Below are 18535 nucleotides of genomic sequence, written 5' to 3' on the forward strand. Positions count from 1 at the left end.
AGGCCTGGTAAATGTTAGGTTAGCGGTTTCTACAGGGCAGGCTTACTGTACCGAAATTTGAAAAATGACTTCAAAACAGAGGTAGCCTGTACACCGAATGGTGATTTTTGTGTAGGCTACCATTACACTACTATAGTGCTGACTTTACTTTGAAATTTGTGTCTAGGCCTATTTGTAGGCTATACTAGTTTAACTTGTATGGCTTGTAGGCTACTCCTTTACACCTTTGTGTTTATGATTAGGTTATTATTGACTACCTACACCATCTTTTTTTTAGACCTATGGCCTACCATCCTCTTTCTGAACTAAGGCTACTTTATTATGCCATGATCTGGACAATTGATGTGTGTATGAAATGCTGTGTGTATGAAATGTAATGTGCACCAGCTCAGCCATATACAATTTGTGAAGTATTCATACACTTCTAAACAAATCTAAAGAAGAATCCTTACACATGACATAGCCCTATATGGCTCAACCTAAAACATTTTCCAGAAGAACAACCACTTTATAATGGGCCTATTTAGGATTACAGGCTACCAATATTTGGCATTTATCATCTGGCAATTGGTAGAGAATGTAGAAATACTGGACAAGATATGTTCAAAATCCCCAAACCAGGATAAGCAAAGTAAAGCAGTCATGCTGTCTGTTCATCACCAGCCACTGCTCTCAAATGTTACACATGAAGTTTTGCACTATATCTGCACTGTATTAATTAATTGTAGCTGCACTGGAAGCAAATACATGTGTCGCACCACTTGACACAGAAAGGCTGTGTTTTTTTCTTTACTTCCTGTTAAAAGAAGTAAAAAAGTCAGGGTGAGGTGCATGTACGTTTTGGCCTGTTTCCGTCCCCTGCTGTAATTAAATGTGCTATAAAAGGACTATAGAATACTGTTACACAGACACACAGACATACAAACAAAGACAGCGACTGTGTGTAAGGGAATACCGCCTCAGGCTGATGGGGAAGCCATCTGTAATCTCTAGCCAGGCCTTTTGCATTTGGGTCTCCAGAGCTGCCACAGCAGCGTGAGGTTTCTCTTGTGACTAGACATGCGTCCCTCCCCAGTCAGTGAGCAGCTTTTAGCTTAGCCTTGAGTGCAACTGAGGCGGGGTGTCGTGGGTGACTTGTGTGCAGTGTTTTGGAATTCATTTGGCCCACAGAAAAAGCAGCCAGCCAGATAATGTAACCCAGAACACAGATCATTCACATTTAGATGATTTGCTTCAGGCTAAGCTTTTCAATACTCTTACCACCTTCAAATCAAATCAGATCTTCATGGAGAGCGTCAGCTCACGCTTTGCCCCTGTGATACGCTGACCTGATTGAAGCCAGCTCATCGGAACCCTTCCCCCATTTTACAGCGGATACCTCCAGTTGAGTTGCTGGGGTTCAGCTATGATAGTGTTTGTGTCATGTGTTACATTTCTAACTGCCCAACTAACACATGGCATTAAATCCTTTAAGTCCGGGGGGTGTCTACCACACTAACCTCCATATGTTACAGACGTTTTAAGTCCCAGGAATTATGAGAAAATAGTCTGTGTGTGTGTGTGTGTGTGTGGAGAGGGGGGGTTGTGTTTGTGTGTGTGTGTGTGTGTGTGTCTGAAAGGTAGTTTTCTACAAAACTTCACTGCACACAAATGCATGCTCCCTCATTTCAGTCATAATGGTCCCTTAGCTTGAGGGGTTTGGCCACTGATCGTTTCAGCTGTCTAAATGGCATTTTGAGCGGTAGACTGCTGGCTATGGCCCATAGCTGTGACACCAAAGACTTCCGCAATTTTAACCATGGACTCCCCAACCTTTGACCCTAATCACACCCTTACTCGCCATAGCTATAAGATTTTTCACCAAAAACCACCAAAAGCAAGTTATATTCCCTCTTTCAGAATATATCACAGCATATTCTTATATGGAAACATTCTGACCCTGTAATTTCCTGCTCAGTGATCAGTCCTGTACCAAACCAAACCAAAAGTAAAAACTCTTATACAGCACTATATTTATGTTCATTCAACAATTCATTATACCCTACTGTATATCCTAGGCCATCTGCAACTCAAAAAATCTGCTAAATGAATAAACGTAATGTAAATGTAAATCACTGATCCTGATGTCTTAAGACTCTCACACCAGTAATACGGTTTAAGGCTCCCTAAACACCAGACCCCTCTCTCAGACGTAGAGAAGTTATTCCCCCAAGTTTCTCCCCTTCTCTCTGGCCTCATCCATTAGAAGAGAACATCTACTGCAATCTTTGAACTTGGTCACAGTTCCCCAGCAGCGTATGGCTGGCCTGATGGCTTTATGTAACAGAGACAGAGGGGAGGAGTGGTGGAGAGAGAGAGGTGTGATGAGGAGGAACTGATGATGCCTGCAGTCATACTCAGGTGATAGTGGGGATTCTTCCTCATTCTCTCCTCCTCTTCCTCCCCTGCTTTTATTATCACACTAATGGATACCCAGAGACCATTTGAATGACATGGTGACCCTGAGTGTGTGTGTGTGTGTGTGTGTGTGTGTGTGTGTGAGAGAGAGAATGAGAGAGAGAGTACATGGCTTTAGAACAAGGGCGTTGCATGATGTAGATATTCATTTTAAAAGACATTGTGTATGTGCTTTTGCTTGGCTGCTTTAGTGGTTACTCAGTGGACCAGTGGATCAGTTTGCATTTCATCCAGTGTACCCACAGGACCTTGTATGTAGGGATCTGGCATCTTAATTTAGTAACGACACCATAGGCCATATGCATCTCCACACAGGATACTTCTCCACAGAGAATAATTTGAGTGAGAAGTAGTGTATGAAGGTGTATTCCTCTTACGTAAGAGTGACTGCAAAAGACTGCGCTAGTTATTGGGTAAGACTGCATGCCTTCAAACCCTCATCAATATTTAAACAGTTCCCCACCCCACACTTGCTTTCAATGACTCACGCATCAGAGTCATCTACAGTACATCGCTCTATATGTCCCCCCATCACACTTTTTACCTTCCCCTCTGTTGTGAAGTGAAGCAAGTCTTTTGTTTTACATATATATATATATATAAAAGAATAAAGTATGTTCCTCTTTAAAAAACATATAGCGACTCTCTCACATAAGACAGTCACATAAGATGAAAAGCCTGTCTGAAATCCATTCCGCAGCAGAGATTTGTGTGACTACAGGAATCAAAATGCTGTCGTCTGTAAAGCGCTCTGCATCGATCCGCACCATCAGTGTGAGTTTTTTGCTCCGAGTCGCTGTAGCCTGATTCCCAAACAGCAGCAGATGCAGAGGCCACTGCTGTTTGGGAGCGAGGGAAGCTATAAATAAGCAGCTGCAAGTTGCTGGCTCGCGCTCGAGATGTTCGAGAGAGAGAGAGACAGAGAGCCCCCCCCCCCCCCCCCCCCGCATGTGGTATCGGCTCTCCTGAGTCCTCCTCCTCATGTCTGGCTGTGGGACAGGCAGCACGGACGTGGTAGACGGCAGATTGTACCGCTGGAGATCCGCAGGGGGCGCGGAGCCGAACTGGGCTCCTGGCTTATGTAACCCGGTTGGAAATGTCTCGATGACTAAGCGGCCCTCTAATGGTTTCACTGACTCTCGGAGTATTACCTCTTGAGAGTGATTATCTGAGAGTGCATGCACATGTGTGTCAATATTTGTGTGTGTGTATGTGTGTGAGAGAGAGTGTGTGAGTGTCTGTGTCTGTGTGTGTCTGTATGTGTGTGTGTGTGTCTGTGACTGTGTCTATGCGTGTGTGTGAGACAGAGAGGGACAGAAAGAGTGAGGGAGGGAGAGGAGAGAGAGAGAGATTAGACAGAATTAATGTGTCATGTGAAGGATGAGTATGTCGCTGCTCTGGTGCCCTTGTCTGTACTCTCATTAATCAGAGCAGAAGAATTCAGACTACCACAAACACTAGTCCACACACACACACACACACACACACACACACATTCACAAACACACACACACACACACACACACACAGCCACACTCACACACACACACACACACATCCACACTCAAACACGCACACACTCACACACACACACACACACACACACAAACACACACACACACACACACACACACACACACACACACACACACATACACACACACACACACACACACACACACCGATCCGGCGGTGTACTCCTCTCCCTCTGCATCCTGGGTCGCAGGCAGCCGCTTTGAATGAGTGCCGCAGTCTTCAACCTTCAGTTGGTGACAACATGAATGAACATCCCTTCTCTTACGTGTGCCACTCTCTCCTCTCTCCCCTCCAGCTTCTCTCTTAATTTACTATCTTTCTTTCTCTCTTTTTTTCCTCTCTTGTCCGGTCACATCATGTTTAGATGAAAATGAGTTACTTGAGTTTATTTACTGCAAATCATGCTTAGTGCATCCCAGAAGCGCCAGAAGATTAACAGCTGTTCAAACAAAGACATCGCATTGGACAAAGCAAAGAGGCTATGGATTTATTCCCTGTTAACTCCTCACTCCGCACGCCAGATTTCAGGACAGCACTGACTACTGACTTCTTCTCGTCTCCTACTATTGTGAAAATCTCATTTGCTGTAGTCAAACCGGTGCTTATTGGTGTTAACCCGAAACCTCTCTGAGCAACCAGCCAATCTCCCGAGAGGAAATATGCCTTTTGTGTCCTAGGTCAGAGGTCATGGCACCATGCATTATTTATTTAACACACGCTGATGTGGAGGAACCTGGCCCGGGATCGATAGTTTTCAACTTGGGTCTTCTCTGTTAGTCAGAGAGAGAGAGGGAGAGAGAGAGAGACCGGTGACAGTGCTTTGGTGCCAGTGAGATAAGTCCCTCTAAAAGGCTTTTTTGCCCGACTGACATCGGCTCTGGCTGTCAATCACAGCGGTTCAGCTGGTGGGTTTGTAAGTTTTATCCCAGTGACAAACAGTTGATCCAGATTTGGAGAGTGTTTGCATTGGGAGGTCACGGGCTCAGCAGTGCTGTTTATATATTTATTTCTCTGTTTATTTATTTATTACACAAAGACATGCACCGTCATAGGGGAACTGTTTCCTTATAACAGGCTGTCATGAAAATGGTCATCATACAATATAATTTAAAATACATACAAGGAGCATAGTAGGCCTAATGTGAGTATGCCTAATGCTGTGTGTGTGTGTGTGTGTGTGTGTGTGTGTGTGTGTGTGTGTGTGTGTGTGTGTGTGTGTGTGTGTGTGTGTGTGTGTGTGTGTGCGTGTGTGTGTGTGTGTGCGTGTGTGTGTGTGGTTTACCAGACTGAGTTTGTTCTCATTTGTGTTTTACAGGGCTGGGCTGGGGCTCCCTGACCTGGCTTACTGACATGAATCTTCTGACCCACTGAGGTAAGCCCATAGAAAGAGTAGTACCAGATAGTAGGCAGACACGCAAGCACACACACACACACACACACACACACACACACAGACACACACGAGCACACATGCACACACACGCGCATACACGCACACACACACACACGCACAAGCACACACACACACACACACACACACACACGCGCACACTCAGTAAAGGCTTTTCAAAATAGGCCTTTGAATAACTAGATTGGAGTTTGATTTCCTTCACGCTTCCTGGATCCTGGTAACAGATGTTTCTGGTTCATTAACCAAGATATATTTTCTGTTTCGAAACATCTGCATGCATGGTTATCAATCTGCATTACAGCAAGAGCTGTCCAGTTAGGTTTTTAAAGTTTTTTCTATCATGAACATTTTGTTCTGACCGACAAATCAGAGTGTCAGAGTTATCAGATGCCGTGTCAAACATGCAATCCCTCAACAATAATAAGTATATTTAAAAAAATTCAATCTTATAATTCTGGGGTTTTCATTAATCCTGGTTCAAGAACCATAACCTACTGCACTATATCCACACTAGAGTTTTACAGCATTTTTATAGGATTATTAAATGCCAAGAATAGCTTGTAATGCATTGCACTGCATGTATCTGACATTTGACACGCTTTTCAGAGACAGGGGGGAAGGGTCGTACAATCCCAGTCAGTCTCTGAGGAGAGAAGGGATATAATGGCAGGCTTTGCCACTTTCATCCATCCATCCATCTATCCCTCCCCCACTGGCGCTCTCTTCATCCCTCTCTAGACCCCCACCCTCTCTCCATCCCCAACACTCACTCTCACTCTGCCCATCTTCATCCATCCTCTATTCCTCCCTTACATGTCACTCCATCCATCCATCCATCCATCCATCCATCTATCCATCTATCCCTCTTGACCTTCTCACCTTTACTCTTTGTCTCATCAGCTCTTTTATGTGTCTCTCTTCACTCTTCACAGTTTATTCCTCCTTTCCCTCATGCATACTCTTTCATCTCATTTCTCCATACCCTCACCCCATCTCACCATCTCCCTGCCTTTTTTTTCCTGGTCCTTGTCTTCCTTTCTTCTCTGCCCTATTTCCCTCTCTCTTTCTGTCTCTCTCTCTCTCAGTTTTATCTCCCTGTATCTCCATCATCTTATAACCCTGTAGAGAGAGAGAGAGAGCAGCTTAAGCACTTTTAGCTGCTATGACTGGGCAGTGGGCACTGGGTCATATCCTTGTAACGGAGGCTGCATTCCTTATCTCTTATCTAGCCGACCTCCTTGCCTTTGGCTGACTCTGAGCATAGTAATGGCTGCTGGCACCAAACCAGTAAACCAGGAATGGATTTCAATTGGGGAGGGGTGGTGTAAAGTCGCCTGGTGTGGAGTGTTTTTTTGTGCATAAGCCACATGTGTAGAAGATTAAACTGGCAAAAGTGTTTGTTTGTGCTCCACTTTTCTCATAATAGCGACGATTAGGAGAGTCAGTTTTGATCGGAATCAGACCATGGGCGTACTGTTGGTTTTTCACCGAGTGTGTATGTGGCTGTGTTCATGTGTATGTGTATGTGAGTGGACTCAACCCCGCAAGCTTGGACAATGTGTTTGTGGCTGAGGCCGCTTTTCAGCGGCGCACAAAAGCACCTTAGGCCCCCTAGAATGAACCTTTTGTGTGGACGTTCACCAGAATGGACCACACAGAGAGCCCTGTACAGTCTCCACATTATTTTCTCCCTCTCTGTCCCTGTGTCTCTCTCTCCCTCTCTCCTTCTTTTCAGTCTTGTTATCTTTCTTGCTCTTTATCTCATTCAACTTTGAACTGCCTCAGTCTTAGACAACTGTAAATTCCACGCCCAAACCACAGAAGACAATGTTCATTTCACAGAAAACAGAAGACTTACAGTTAGTGGACATTGAACTCTGTGATTGACAGTCAATACCACCTGCAGTAACCAACTGAAAATGTGCCCAGTGGCATTGGCAACAGGGCCCCATAACCAATTAAATGTGTTGGCTCTGGGCAATTCTATGCAAAACTGTCACGTCCATAACGCCAACTAAATACCATGGTATTTCATGTAAAGTTTTTCATGTAAATTCTACAACCAAGAAGAGTGAATGCTCAAATTTCAAGTAATCGTCATTCACATCATACCATACCATGGCATTGGCGTTATGGACGTGACAGTTTTGTGTGGAATTGCCCATCCATTGGCAAGTGATGTGTACAGTAGCTCTACTCTTTTGCTTCCACCTCCAGTGTGTCCTGATCGAGGGAATCTGCTTTGTAATCCTCCATGATGATGCACAAGGTGAATATACACACCACACACACTGCACTGAGATGATACTGGGGGATTGGTTGTGATTGACTGCCCATCTTGTCTCCAATGACTTTCCTATATGGACATGTATTTATACTTTATACATTTGTTCATGTCTCATTTTTGTGCATGACCTTGACCTTTGACCTCTTTTTATGTTTTGGTGAGCAGCAGCCAGCCATTACGTCACCCGGAAGTGTTTGCTCTCTCCGGGGACCTCATATGCCAGGGTCACCAGCGGTTACCATTGTGGTGAGTGTCAGCCACTTCCTGCCACTATTGTTATCAAAGAGAAATAAACATTTAGTAGGATACTGAAAAAGGATGCAAATGCACTTACTAGTTTGTAAGTATGCACATACTGTATAACCCATTTACTGTATGTAGGCCTCTATGAACATAGAGTAAAGCGGGGCACAGAGCACCCCTGTATGTTTGCATGCATGTTTATGTTTTTGAGCGTGTGTGTGTGTGCGTGTGTGCGTGTGTGTATGTGCCTGTGTGCCTGCCTGAGAGAGAGTGCTGTACAGCATTCTCCCTTATGCCCCAGTTCTGTCTTCAGGCCCTGTGAGAATTCCCTATTGCAACACTACTGTGCGTTTCAACCTCTCTCTACCCATTTTTGCTTTACCCACTCCTCCTTCCCTCCTTTTCTGTCTGTCTCCGCTCTCTCTCTCTCTCTCTCTCTCTCTCTCGCTCTCTCTCTCTCTCTCTCTCTCTCTCTCTTGCATTCTGTTTATATTTCGCCCCCAGGCTAAGATGGACGATCAGGTCATCGGGTATAAGGACCTGGCCGCCATTCCTAAAGACAAGGCTATACTGGACATCGAGCGGCCGGACCTTATGATGTACGAGCCTCACTTCAGCTACACGCCTTCGGAGCTCTCGGAGTGCAGAGAGGTTTGGGACTACTTACATTCTGCATCAAGCTGTTCACTTACTGTACGTCTGACGTTAGCATGACATTATCCCCAACAGAACCCTCCATAGGGCTGTGGAAAAAGCATGCTGATTGAAGAAATGATGATTTCTGAAAGAATTCGGAAAGGCCATTTTGCAAGGAATGTAGGCTTTGGTGGGCATGGCTATTATATTGAATTCTAACTTCATAGATTAGGCCAAGCTGTGAAGCAGGAGATTCAATTGCTGTGGAAAATGATTGGCCTCAGTGTGGGTGTGCATGGTCGTGTGGTCTAAATCTGAACATCCTCACTGCTGTAACAGATTCATTAGTGTGGCACAAGAATAGCAAGATGGGCTGTATTGTAGAAACATCTTCTGATGAGCAAGTTTGAGGATTTGTTTGATGATTTGAAATGGATGTGATTGAACACAAATAGTATGCTGACACTGAAACTGAAAATCAAGATGCAAAAGCATCATTTGTTTTATATAAAGGTGCCAGCTTTGCAAGGCGAGCCAAAAAAAAGTGCATTTCTGCGACTTATTTTGCTGGTTGTTACCATGGGTACATCCAGTTTCTGCAACTACAGGGTTGTTCTTTTTATACACTTGCAGCTCTTATGTAAGGCAACACTGATGCAGTATTGATGCTGCGTTTACATGTGAAACCCACAGCCATGCATTTCTGTACCATACTATACTCAGAGTTCAGTGAATGTTATTTGTGTGCTGTGTTGAGGCCTGACTCACACAGACCAGTGATCAACACTCTACGGGTCCCCTACCTCAACTCTCTGTGTGTGAAACATGTATTTGACTTTAATTGACATACAGTATGTAATATAAAGGTACATGCAAATGTACTGAATATATGGAGGGTTGCCAGTGAGTATAGAAAAGAAAATGTATTTAGCACAGAATATAGATAGTGAATAGTTAAGGTTCCGTGTTCAATGCTGTACATTTCTTTTTCTTTAATTACATTTCTTATTTTTTGTCGTTCAGTGCTCAGCCTTCTTTTAGTAAATGCTTCAGATCTGATTCTGAACGATAGAGAAATCAAGGGCATGTTTGAAGAGGGCTGGATGGAGTTTGGCTTCAGTGGTGATAAAGATTTTCCAGAGTGTTGTCTCTGGTGTCCTGTCTGGGTTTTCTGCTGGCCTGCCAAAGGGGATTCCTCTCCTACTCTCCACACTGGGGAAATGTCAATACTGTTCAATAAGGATGTGTTAAACTGACAGTCAGATCCAAGATCCAGACACTCTCTCTCTCTATCTCTCTCTCTCTCTCTCTCTCTCTCTCACACACACACACACACACACACACACACACACACACACACACACACACACACACACACACAGAAAAGTTATTTCCCTGTTGCCCTTTGTAATGAAACTGTTACGCTCCATAAAGCCAGTAAATCTGTCTTCTGGAATTTCTGTGTCTCACTAACTCTCTCTCTCTCCTTTCTCTCCCTCGTTCCCTCTTTCCCTCCCCTCCAGAGGTCCATGTCACCTCGCTCCATCTCCCCACCACCATCTCCTGAGGTAAGATGGATGGACTTTGTCTTTGTGTGTGTGTGTGTGTGTTCTCTGTTTCCTCTTGGCTATTACCCCTCTTCTTGTACCTTCTCTGGGCTCCTAATTTATGTGTCAATTGGCATTCATGACTTCTGTGGTAATACCGAAGGGCAACAGAGTCTTTTTCAAGAGGCTCTAAGAACCCTCAGTGGCTCTGCCAAAGATGCGGCAGAAAGTACCTGCTTTAGAACTGTTCACTGGACTGCTACCCAGCAACTCTACAGTATAAATCCTGGGGGATAACTTGTGGGTTAACCAGTGTTTTTGGTGACTCTGGTAGACTCTGCCCAAAGACCCCAGGGACTGGCTGGAGCAGAGTACCTCTGGAGGCTCATCCCCGGCCTCCACCACGCAGACCAGCAAGACCAGCAGGAGCTCCACCTCCTCCACCACCAAGACCCCCCAACAGCAGCACTTTCACAGGCCAGGTGACAGTCAATCGCATGCAGGTCTGGCCATCATACACATTTATTGCATGGGCAATTTGTATAATGTAATAGCTGGGTACCCCTAAGCTATTCTTGCATGACTCCGAAAGGGTCTCTAATTTTTGTCATCGTGTGTTTATACAGAGAACGGCACCAATATATACAAGAAGCCACCCATTTACAAGCAAGGTACAGCGTTTTATTTAAGTTCCTGGAACAGTAACATTGGATTATTTGTTGAAAGTTCAAGCAATAATTTGTGTGTATGTGTGTGTGTGTATGTGTGTGTGTGTGTGTGTGTGTGTGTGTGTGTGTGTGTGTGTGTGTGTGTGTGTGTGTGTGTGTGTGTGTGTGTGTGTGCAGACATATCAGCTCATGTCCCACAAAGCAAGCACATTGAGGATCTGATCATTGAGTCCTCCAAGTTCCCAGCAGCTCAGCCCCCAGATCCCAACCTGCCCTCGAAGATAGAGACAGACTACTGGCCCTGCCCACCCTCGCTGGCTGTTATGGGTATATGCGTCTTTCTCTCTCTCGCTCTCCATCTCTCCCCCCCTCTCTCTCCCTCTCCCTCTCTCTCTCTCTCTCCATCTCTCCCCCCCTCTCTCTCCCTCTCCCTCTCTCTGTCTGTCTCCATCTCTCTTTTTTCTTCCGTCTGTTAATCACATTCTCATTATCCCATCAGTCCCCTTCCCTCCCCTTGTCGTCAGTGTTCCATATTCTCTGTGTTTTGACTCCCCTCTTCTCTTCTCTTCTCTTCTCTTCTCTTCTCTTCTCTTTTCTTCTCTTCTCTTCTCTTATCTTCTCTGCCGGTGCTTCAGAGACGGAGTGGCAGAAGAAGAAGTCACAGCGGAAGGCCGAAGAGGGGAACGAGGAGGACGAGGAGTATGACGACGGGGATCTATCCGACGACTTGTGGAGTGTGAGGCTGATGCAAAAACAGGAACTCAATAAGGTAGAGTGGACGAGCCACAGGAAGGTGGGCGGCCAGACTGGACAGACAGAGGTGCAGAATGGAGGCTCTAAACGTCCAGATTAGTGCACTAATAGACTGTGGCTATGACAGCTACAATACCAATATATACCATTTACTTCAATCATAGGGGAAAAAAGAAAAATACAGAATGTACAGCCTTGTCATCATCTAACAGTAACAACTGTCAAACACTGCAGTTGTGAAACAGGAAGGAACCTTTGTGCATTATTTATTAGCATATCACACATCAAAAAATGTAAAGGGATCCACATCCGTCTCGGTGTGCTCCCCCATCTCAGTGCCGGATTGACTGCCTGTGGCACTCTAAGTGGAGCCAATAGCAATGGTATTCATCGGGGGTCCATATCAGATTGCCCCCAAAATGTCCAAGGGACATATCCAGTTTTCACTCTGTGCTTCAGTTATCGATTCCATTGTTAAGGTGGAGCCTCATATGGGGTTGTGTTTTTCTGTTTTTCTTTTTCTTTTCCATTGACTCTCACACACTCTTGTCTACCACTCTGAATCATTTCTATTTTTGCTCCTTCTCTCCCTGTTTCTCTGTCCTTTTCTCTCTCTTGTTCTGTCTCCATCGCTTTCAGATCCAGTCAAACTTGGGTAAGTTGATCCTGAAGGAGGAGATTGAGGGAGGTGCTCCTGTACGCCGGAAAACCCGCTCTCTGCCTGATCGAACCCCAGTGCAACTAGGTGTGTGTGTGTGTGTGTGTGTGTGTGTGTGTGTGTGTGTGTGTGTGTGTGTGTGTGTGTGTGTGTAGATGTAGTGTAGTGTGTGTGTGTCTGTGTGTGTATGCTTGCATGTGTGTGCATATTTGACAATACATGTAGATGGAGTTATACACAATATGCATTTTGCTTTCATGCAAGTCATCAAGACATTACATTATATGACAGAGACATTACATTAGTTGTTTATGTTTTGTGCACATATTCTGTAGGCCCTATTTGATTTGATTGTTGGTGATTTCTATGTGCCAGTACATGGCTAAATGGCTTACACTGATTTGTTGAGGCTGCGTCAGGCTCTGTGACAACCAGCTGTCAATCACATCTCAGCCACAGGCAGATGATGAGCATGGAGACTGGCAGCCCTAGAGAGATGCTCTGTCCAGACACAAAATAAATAACAAAGTCAGCTGTTCTGCATTACACCCAGCAGATAGGCAGATGAGTCTGCATAGGCAGACATTGAGATCGCTCACAATTGGGCGATGGACGCATTCCAAAGCCATCAGCTGTCAGCAAGCTGTCAGAAGCGTTTGAAACTGATAGGTGCCAGGAAGTCAAGGTTCTGTGAGTTTAGGTTAGGCTTAGGAATCCATTCATCAGCACTAGAATGTCTGCATTTCATGTTTTGTGAGATGCTGTAAATTTTGGCCCAGTGGTAACAATTCTGGGAAGATGCCATGCAGTGAAGCTGTATTTTATTTCCCCATATTGCCATCTAGTGATGATAGGGTGCTATTGCAAGTCTAGCTGAAAAATACCAGCTGTGAATGTTTGGAGAGAGCAGCTTTGTTGGCAAACAGAATAACTACAGCCTGCCAGCTTTCACCAGTATCTATCACAGTAGATGAGCGTGACCATTTCTGTGTTGTGTTTCTTTTACAGGGTCCAAATCCACCTCTTTCCCATCACACGACAGAACCAGTGGCCTGGCACGGGTAAGAAAGAGAAAAACAAGAGAGAGAGAGAGAGAGAGAGAGAGAGAGAGAGAGAAAGACATTTAGTAAATGTACCTTTAATTGCAGTCCTTTCATTGTTTTGGGTTTGGCTTTATTTGCTATGGCTGATGTTCTACAACTGCAGTACTTTAAATGATCCTTTCTGAGAGTCTGTGGTTATTGCCTGATTTTTATTTGCTTTTAAAATAAATCTTCTGGCCTCTGGTGTCCAGCTGCAGTCTGCCGAGTTCTCCTCTTCCCCCAATGCTGATAAAAATGGACAAGGTGAGTATTTCTGTAATTAATATGAGTGTAGTTTTAAGGATTAAGCCTGTGTGTTGTTAATATGTTGTGATCAGCATTGATAATCAATAGTCTATATGTGCGGACAGTTAGAGCAGTCTTGTGAACTTAATAAGCATCTTCATGCATTATATGTATGTGCAAAACTGGTTAGCCTAGCTTTAATTCTGTTTGTACCCTTTTTTCAACAGCCTTTCAGGTAAGTGTTTTCATTGGCTAATGGAATGCCTTGAAACCCCACCTTGGCCCCTTGCATCCATCTGACTATCAGTGCTGAGTCAATTGGGTGTGTGGCCACTGAATAATGATGTGTGAGTGTGTGTGTGTGTGTGTGTGTGTGTGTGTGGCCACTAACTCTAATGCCGTGTGTGTGTGGGGGGTGGGGGGGTGGGGGGTTGGTGTGTGGTCACTGACTCTAATGGCGTGTGTGTTTGTGTGGCGGCGAGCAGAATGGAGTCGCCTCCCGGGGGAGAATGGACAGAGGGAACTCACTGCCCAGTATGCTGGAACAGAAGGTGAGAGACACCAACAGGAAATAGCTCAGTCTGATCAGTTATAGGCCTGGAAAAAGAATGAAACTGATATATCCTGTGTGTGTGTGTGTGTGTGTGTGTGTGTGTGTGTGTGTGTGTGTGTGTGTGTGTGTTTATGTGTTTATGTGTTATGTGTGTGTGTGCGTGGGTGGGTGGATGCATTTTACAACCTTAGATTTATCCCTATGAAATGCTCATGGTGACCCAGAAGGGTAGAAACAAGCTTCCACCCGGAGTGGACCGCACAAGACTGGAGGTAGAGTTTCACCACCAAAAGCCACACCCCAAATCTGTTCCTTACTTCCCGATGGCCACAAATGCATGTCATAGTGCTTGTCCAGATATGGCATTAAGATATTTTTCTCTTTAGAGCAACTTTGAGATGAATGAACAGGACAGGAATGAACAGGCATTTTTTATTTTGTTCTTTGGAAAACATTCTGAAAACATTAGTGACTGCGGAGACCAAACCCCTCACTAAATGATTATATTATGTTAATTAGATTATCACTTAGAGAGAACTGAGACTGAGAGAACTGACTATTGGTTGATCAATTACAAATCAGATGTCGCTAAGCAGGAACGTTAAAGGTCATCATCAAAATTGTTTGATTAATCTGAAAAAAGTAAATAAAACATTAACAGGTTATAAAAATGTTCTTTCTGAAATGAACAACTGTATTCCCCACTCTTAAGGCCATGAATGTTAAGTGTGTCACGGTGCATTAGTGTGGCCCTGACCTTGCATCTCTTCACAGAGACACCTGGCACCAGAGGAATTCCTGAGACTCTTTGGAATGTCCATCGAGGAATTTGATCGGCTGTCCATGTGGAAGCGGAACGAGCTCAAGAAGCGAGCGTGCCTCTTCTAGCACAGGGGTGGGGGAGGGACGGAAAACATTCCCACCTTTTTTTTTTCCTCTCCTGAAAAATCAAGAGGAGCAGAGCACTTCCTGTTTGGAAAAACCCAACAGAACCGAACTCACCCAATCAGACACTGAATGCCACGAGGAGCTGACCAATCATCACTCAGTCCAACTGGCACTGTCAAAAAAAGAGTTCAGAATCCCTTTACAATTCTAAATAACAGACCACAGCTATCAGATACAGTAATAACAAAACACCAAAACAGTTTGACCTATGCCTCAATATTCTGTCTCTCCTCTCTCTCTCCTAGTTGTAATCAACATGCTAGGATCCTGTTGAGATGACAAAGGCTTGAGCATTGCCAGGGGGAAAGGCAAGCTAGCAACAGGTGTGTGGGATGATAGAGAAGCAACGCTAATAGATAATAGTCACTGCTCAGGCTAGGTCTGGGCTGGACAGGCCTGAAACTGGTCTTGAGAACCCACACAGACACTCAGGCCCAGAACTAACCCAATACAAGCCTCACTGTTCAAGAGCACTGCCACTAGGTTAAGCCACGACAGAAAAACACAATGGCGACTTGTTTGTGACTTGATCATTAGACCAGGCCGCTCTCACCGGGCTGTGGCGATGCCACTGCAGACAAGTAGAGGTGTTCTGAGGTGTTAGAGGGAGTGGTTTCACCTGGGGTTCACCTCTTTGTTATGTTTGAGTTATTTAACATTTAACCACACACTCACACATGCTTTAATGAACGCTCTTTCTCTCCCTCCCTCTCTCTCTCTCTCTCTCTCTCTCTCACACACACACACACACACACACGCACGCGCGCGCCACACACACACACACACACACACACACACACACACACACGCACGCACACACACACACACACACACACACACACACACACATGCATAAACACTCAATTATTCCCAAAATCTTTTGTATATTTTCACTGATGCAAACACATCCCTTTTTGAGCACATAGTAACTGGTGCTGTATTGAACTGGAGCGCTACTCTACACGGGAGTCACTTGGCACAGTTACTTACTTGTATGGTGGGCTACTCTTGAGACACATACAGAAAACAATCTAAAGCAGCATCTCTCTGATTAACTTATTCCTACTGGCAGTATATCACCATCCTCCTTCCTCCCTGTTTTTTCTCTTCCTTTTATCCCATTTTGCTGCTAATGCGTCGACAAGCACCTTGTACCATGTGGTAACATCCTGCCCCTTGCTATTGTTTAGAACTGCAGTATTCCTGTTATGTAGGATAATGATAGTTTAGGATACAAAGGGATTTTTTTTCTCACAAATTTACAGATTTATCTCCTACTCCCTTTAGATATCTTCTCCCTGATGGTTTGATCTTGCAGCCCTGATCACTGCCCTCTCTGTATATAACATAGTTTATAAAAACCTCCTATAAAAACCTCCTCCAGTGGAATGCAGATTGATATTTTTTCCTCTTCGTTTTCTTGTCCTTCGAGTATTTTATCTACTTTAATTCAGTTTCTTTTGAAATATTACAGCTTGTGTTTCTCTGCCGTGACTAAATGATGTGCAGCTATTGTTTTTACTTTCCAGAGAGACTCAATCTTATCTACCTAGGCTGTGGCATGAATTTCAAAGAAATAGTGAACAGAAATAAGTTAATAATAATGAAAAAACTCAAAAAGAACATATCTAGGTATGAATGTAGATTAATATTCGTTTTCCATGTATACTGAAAGTATCACTGCAAAAAACGAGAGGGCTAACTTTGCCTTATGTAAAGAACGAAGTCCCACAGACACGGACTGTAACCTACGGGCTTAGGTGAATTAGTTCCACCCTATGACACCTGAGCCAATCCGGAACTTGACCTGTTAGACCCAGCAGCCAGCAGTGAAATATGGAACCCGAGATTAGTTCTGATTCATGGCTTGGGCTTCGGTCAAGTTTAGACTCCGATGTTTACCTGCATTTGGCTGAAACTGCCTCTTGTAAGTAAACTGGTGACATGCAAGCCTGCCCCTCTGGCTTGGGACCATAGCAATCCGGTCTGAATGGGTGTGAATGGAAATGAGAAATGACCCTGAAGCCACATACATATGCGCAGGAGCTTCGAAGATGGGAGCCAAGCAGTAGGGCAGACTTGCATGTTCCTCCTTGGTCTCAGGCCCACGAGAATGAATTTCAGGAGCTTCACCCTTCACAGGCTTCCATCAAACCCTCACTGTCACAAGTCTTCTTGCCATGTTTAAATGCTCACTCACAATTACATAACCACAGGTCGATCACCATATTGTCCTCTGTGCCTGCCGCGTCATTCCTCGCCGAGATGGCTTGGATCTTCTTAGCCATTTAGAGCTATATGGCTACTGTAGCGGGGGACTGCCACTAGGCCAAAAGATACCACGACTGCCCAGGGTCAGATGTGATCGGATGGTGAGCCCCACCCCATTGATTCAGCTCCTGTCTGGTGTAGAGGAGCTGTGTTTGTGCATCATGCTATTCCACACTGTGTCACCTCGTTACTCCATGTGCTTTTATGGGCACCCAACTTGTGCCAGGAGACATATCTGCTGCATTCATAGACATAAATACAACTGTACTGTCGCACAGGATCATTTTAAGTTGTTCTTTTTTATGTGAAGGTGTGTTGGTAAGAATCGAAATAAAGGATGTTGAATACAACTGACTGGACTGAGTACTGTATTCTGTGTGCTGTTTTTCTGTAGACTTGTTTTCATGTGTAGTATTCTTTTTTATCTTAATCTATAGACATGACAGAGGGAAAGTATTATTCTGGTGAGTTTGTACTACTGCCATTGAAACATGCAATTTATAGACGTTTTGTCTTAAATAATGGTAAATAAATTATTCAAGACCCACAATAATGACCCCTGAACAAACAGTGAACAGTTCATTAACAGTTCATCAACAGTTCATGTATTGATTCTTTTTTCATACATTTACTTAATTAGACTCAAACAGATGATAAATGTGGACAGAATAATTACTACAACTGTTTGAGAGGGAAATGCCCTTAATTGCATCGTTTTGTTTAGGACAGCAAAACAAGTGATAGAAAATCGCCAGCAGCGACGCTGTGCCTCCACAATGCCAGTTAACTTTTCTGTCGATAGGGAGCAGTCTAGGCCTCACCTCTCAAGAGGCGGTCTCTTTGGTGGCCCCGAGACAGTATCAGGTTATAGACTTAAAAGAGAGGGGGACTCAAACTAGTGTAGGTCTTCGAGGCAGGAAAGGGACGTTGTGCGTGTGGTTACATGGTAATATAGTGGTAGCCAGCCACAGAAACACACAGAAGCTGTATAATAGTGAACTCAGTCATTCAGCTGTGAAGTAGTCTAAAAGAGGGCTACAGATACAGCAATGACTTCTGGAGGAGTGCGAGGCTACTTCGGTGGAAAGCTTTGAACTGTTCGCAAGGATGGACAAACAAAAAGGTACACTCTTAATTCATAGAGCCTATACAGCCAACACATGTTCACGTTAAGTCTGTAGGCTACGTTTGAATGCACTAAATTCCTTGGGAGTGAAACAAGAACCTTAAAAACAATTT

At 44.4% G+C, this 18535-nt stretch overlaps 2 protein-coding genes across 6 annotated transcripts in view; both read left to right on the forward strand.

The window, feature by feature from the left end:
* Positions 1 to 17650, forward strand: part of LOC121716157 (dematin-like) — an 83446-nt gene extending 65796 nt beyond the window's left edge. For 3 of the 4 annotated variants that reach the window (XM_042102394.1, XM_042102393.1, XM_042102392.1), the window contains 16 exons: positions 5309 to 5365; positions 7622 to 7673; positions 7857 to 7937; positions 8439 to 8585; positions 10094 to 10138; positions 10452 to 10620; positions 10744 to 10788; positions 10963 to 11112; positions 11421 to 11554; positions 12178 to 12283; positions 13205 to 13257; positions 13491 to 13542; positions 13752 to 13759; positions 14010 to 14075; positions 14269 to 14349; positions 14852 to 17650. In XM_042102394.1, the coding sequence (XP_041958328.1) occupies positions 7659 to 7673; positions 7857 to 7937; positions 8439 to 8585; positions 10094 to 10138; positions 10452 to 10620; positions 10744 to 10788; positions 10963 to 11112; positions 11421 to 11554; positions 12178 to 12283; positions 13205 to 13257; positions 13491 to 13542; positions 13752 to 13759; positions 14010 to 14075; positions 14269 to 14349; positions 14852 to 14965 (1266 nt within the window). In that variant the 5' untranslated portion in view covers positions 5309 to 5365; positions 7622 to 7658 and the 3' untranslated portion in view covers positions 14966 to 17650. The remainder of the gene's footprint in view (positions 1 to 5308; positions 5366 to 7621; positions 7674 to 7856; positions 7938 to 8438; positions 8586 to 10093; positions 10139 to 10451; positions 10621 to 10743; positions 10789 to 10962; positions 11113 to 11420; positions 11555 to 12177; positions 12284 to 13204; positions 13258 to 13490; positions 13543 to 13751; positions 13760 to 14009; positions 14076 to 14268; positions 14350 to 14851) is intronic. The other variant, XM_042102395.1, reaches the window with a different exon arrangement.
* Positions 17651 to 18177: 527 nt separating this feature from the next.
* si:dkey-220o5.5 (actin filament-associated protein 1-like 2) overlaps positions 18178 to 18535 on the forward strand; it is a 34877-nt gene continuing 34519 nt past the window's right edge. For both annotated transcript variants that reach the window (XM_042101950.1, XM_042101949.1), the window contains exon 1: positions 18178 to 18419. Coding sequence is in view for 1 of the 2 variants with exons in the window: in XM_042101949.1 (XP_041957883.1) it covers positions 18404 to 18419 (16 nt within the window). In the remaining variant the exon portion in view is untranslated. The remainder of the gene's footprint in view (positions 18420 to 18535) is intronic.

This window comes from Alosa sapidissima, chromosome 8 (assembly GCF_018492685.1).
Source record: "Alosa sapidissima isolate fAloSap1 chromosome 8, fAloSap1.pri, whole genome shotgun sequence".
Taxonomy (NCBI): domain Eukaryota; kingdom Metazoa; phylum Chordata; class Actinopteri; order Clupeiformes; family Clupeidae; genus Alosa; species Alosa sapidissima.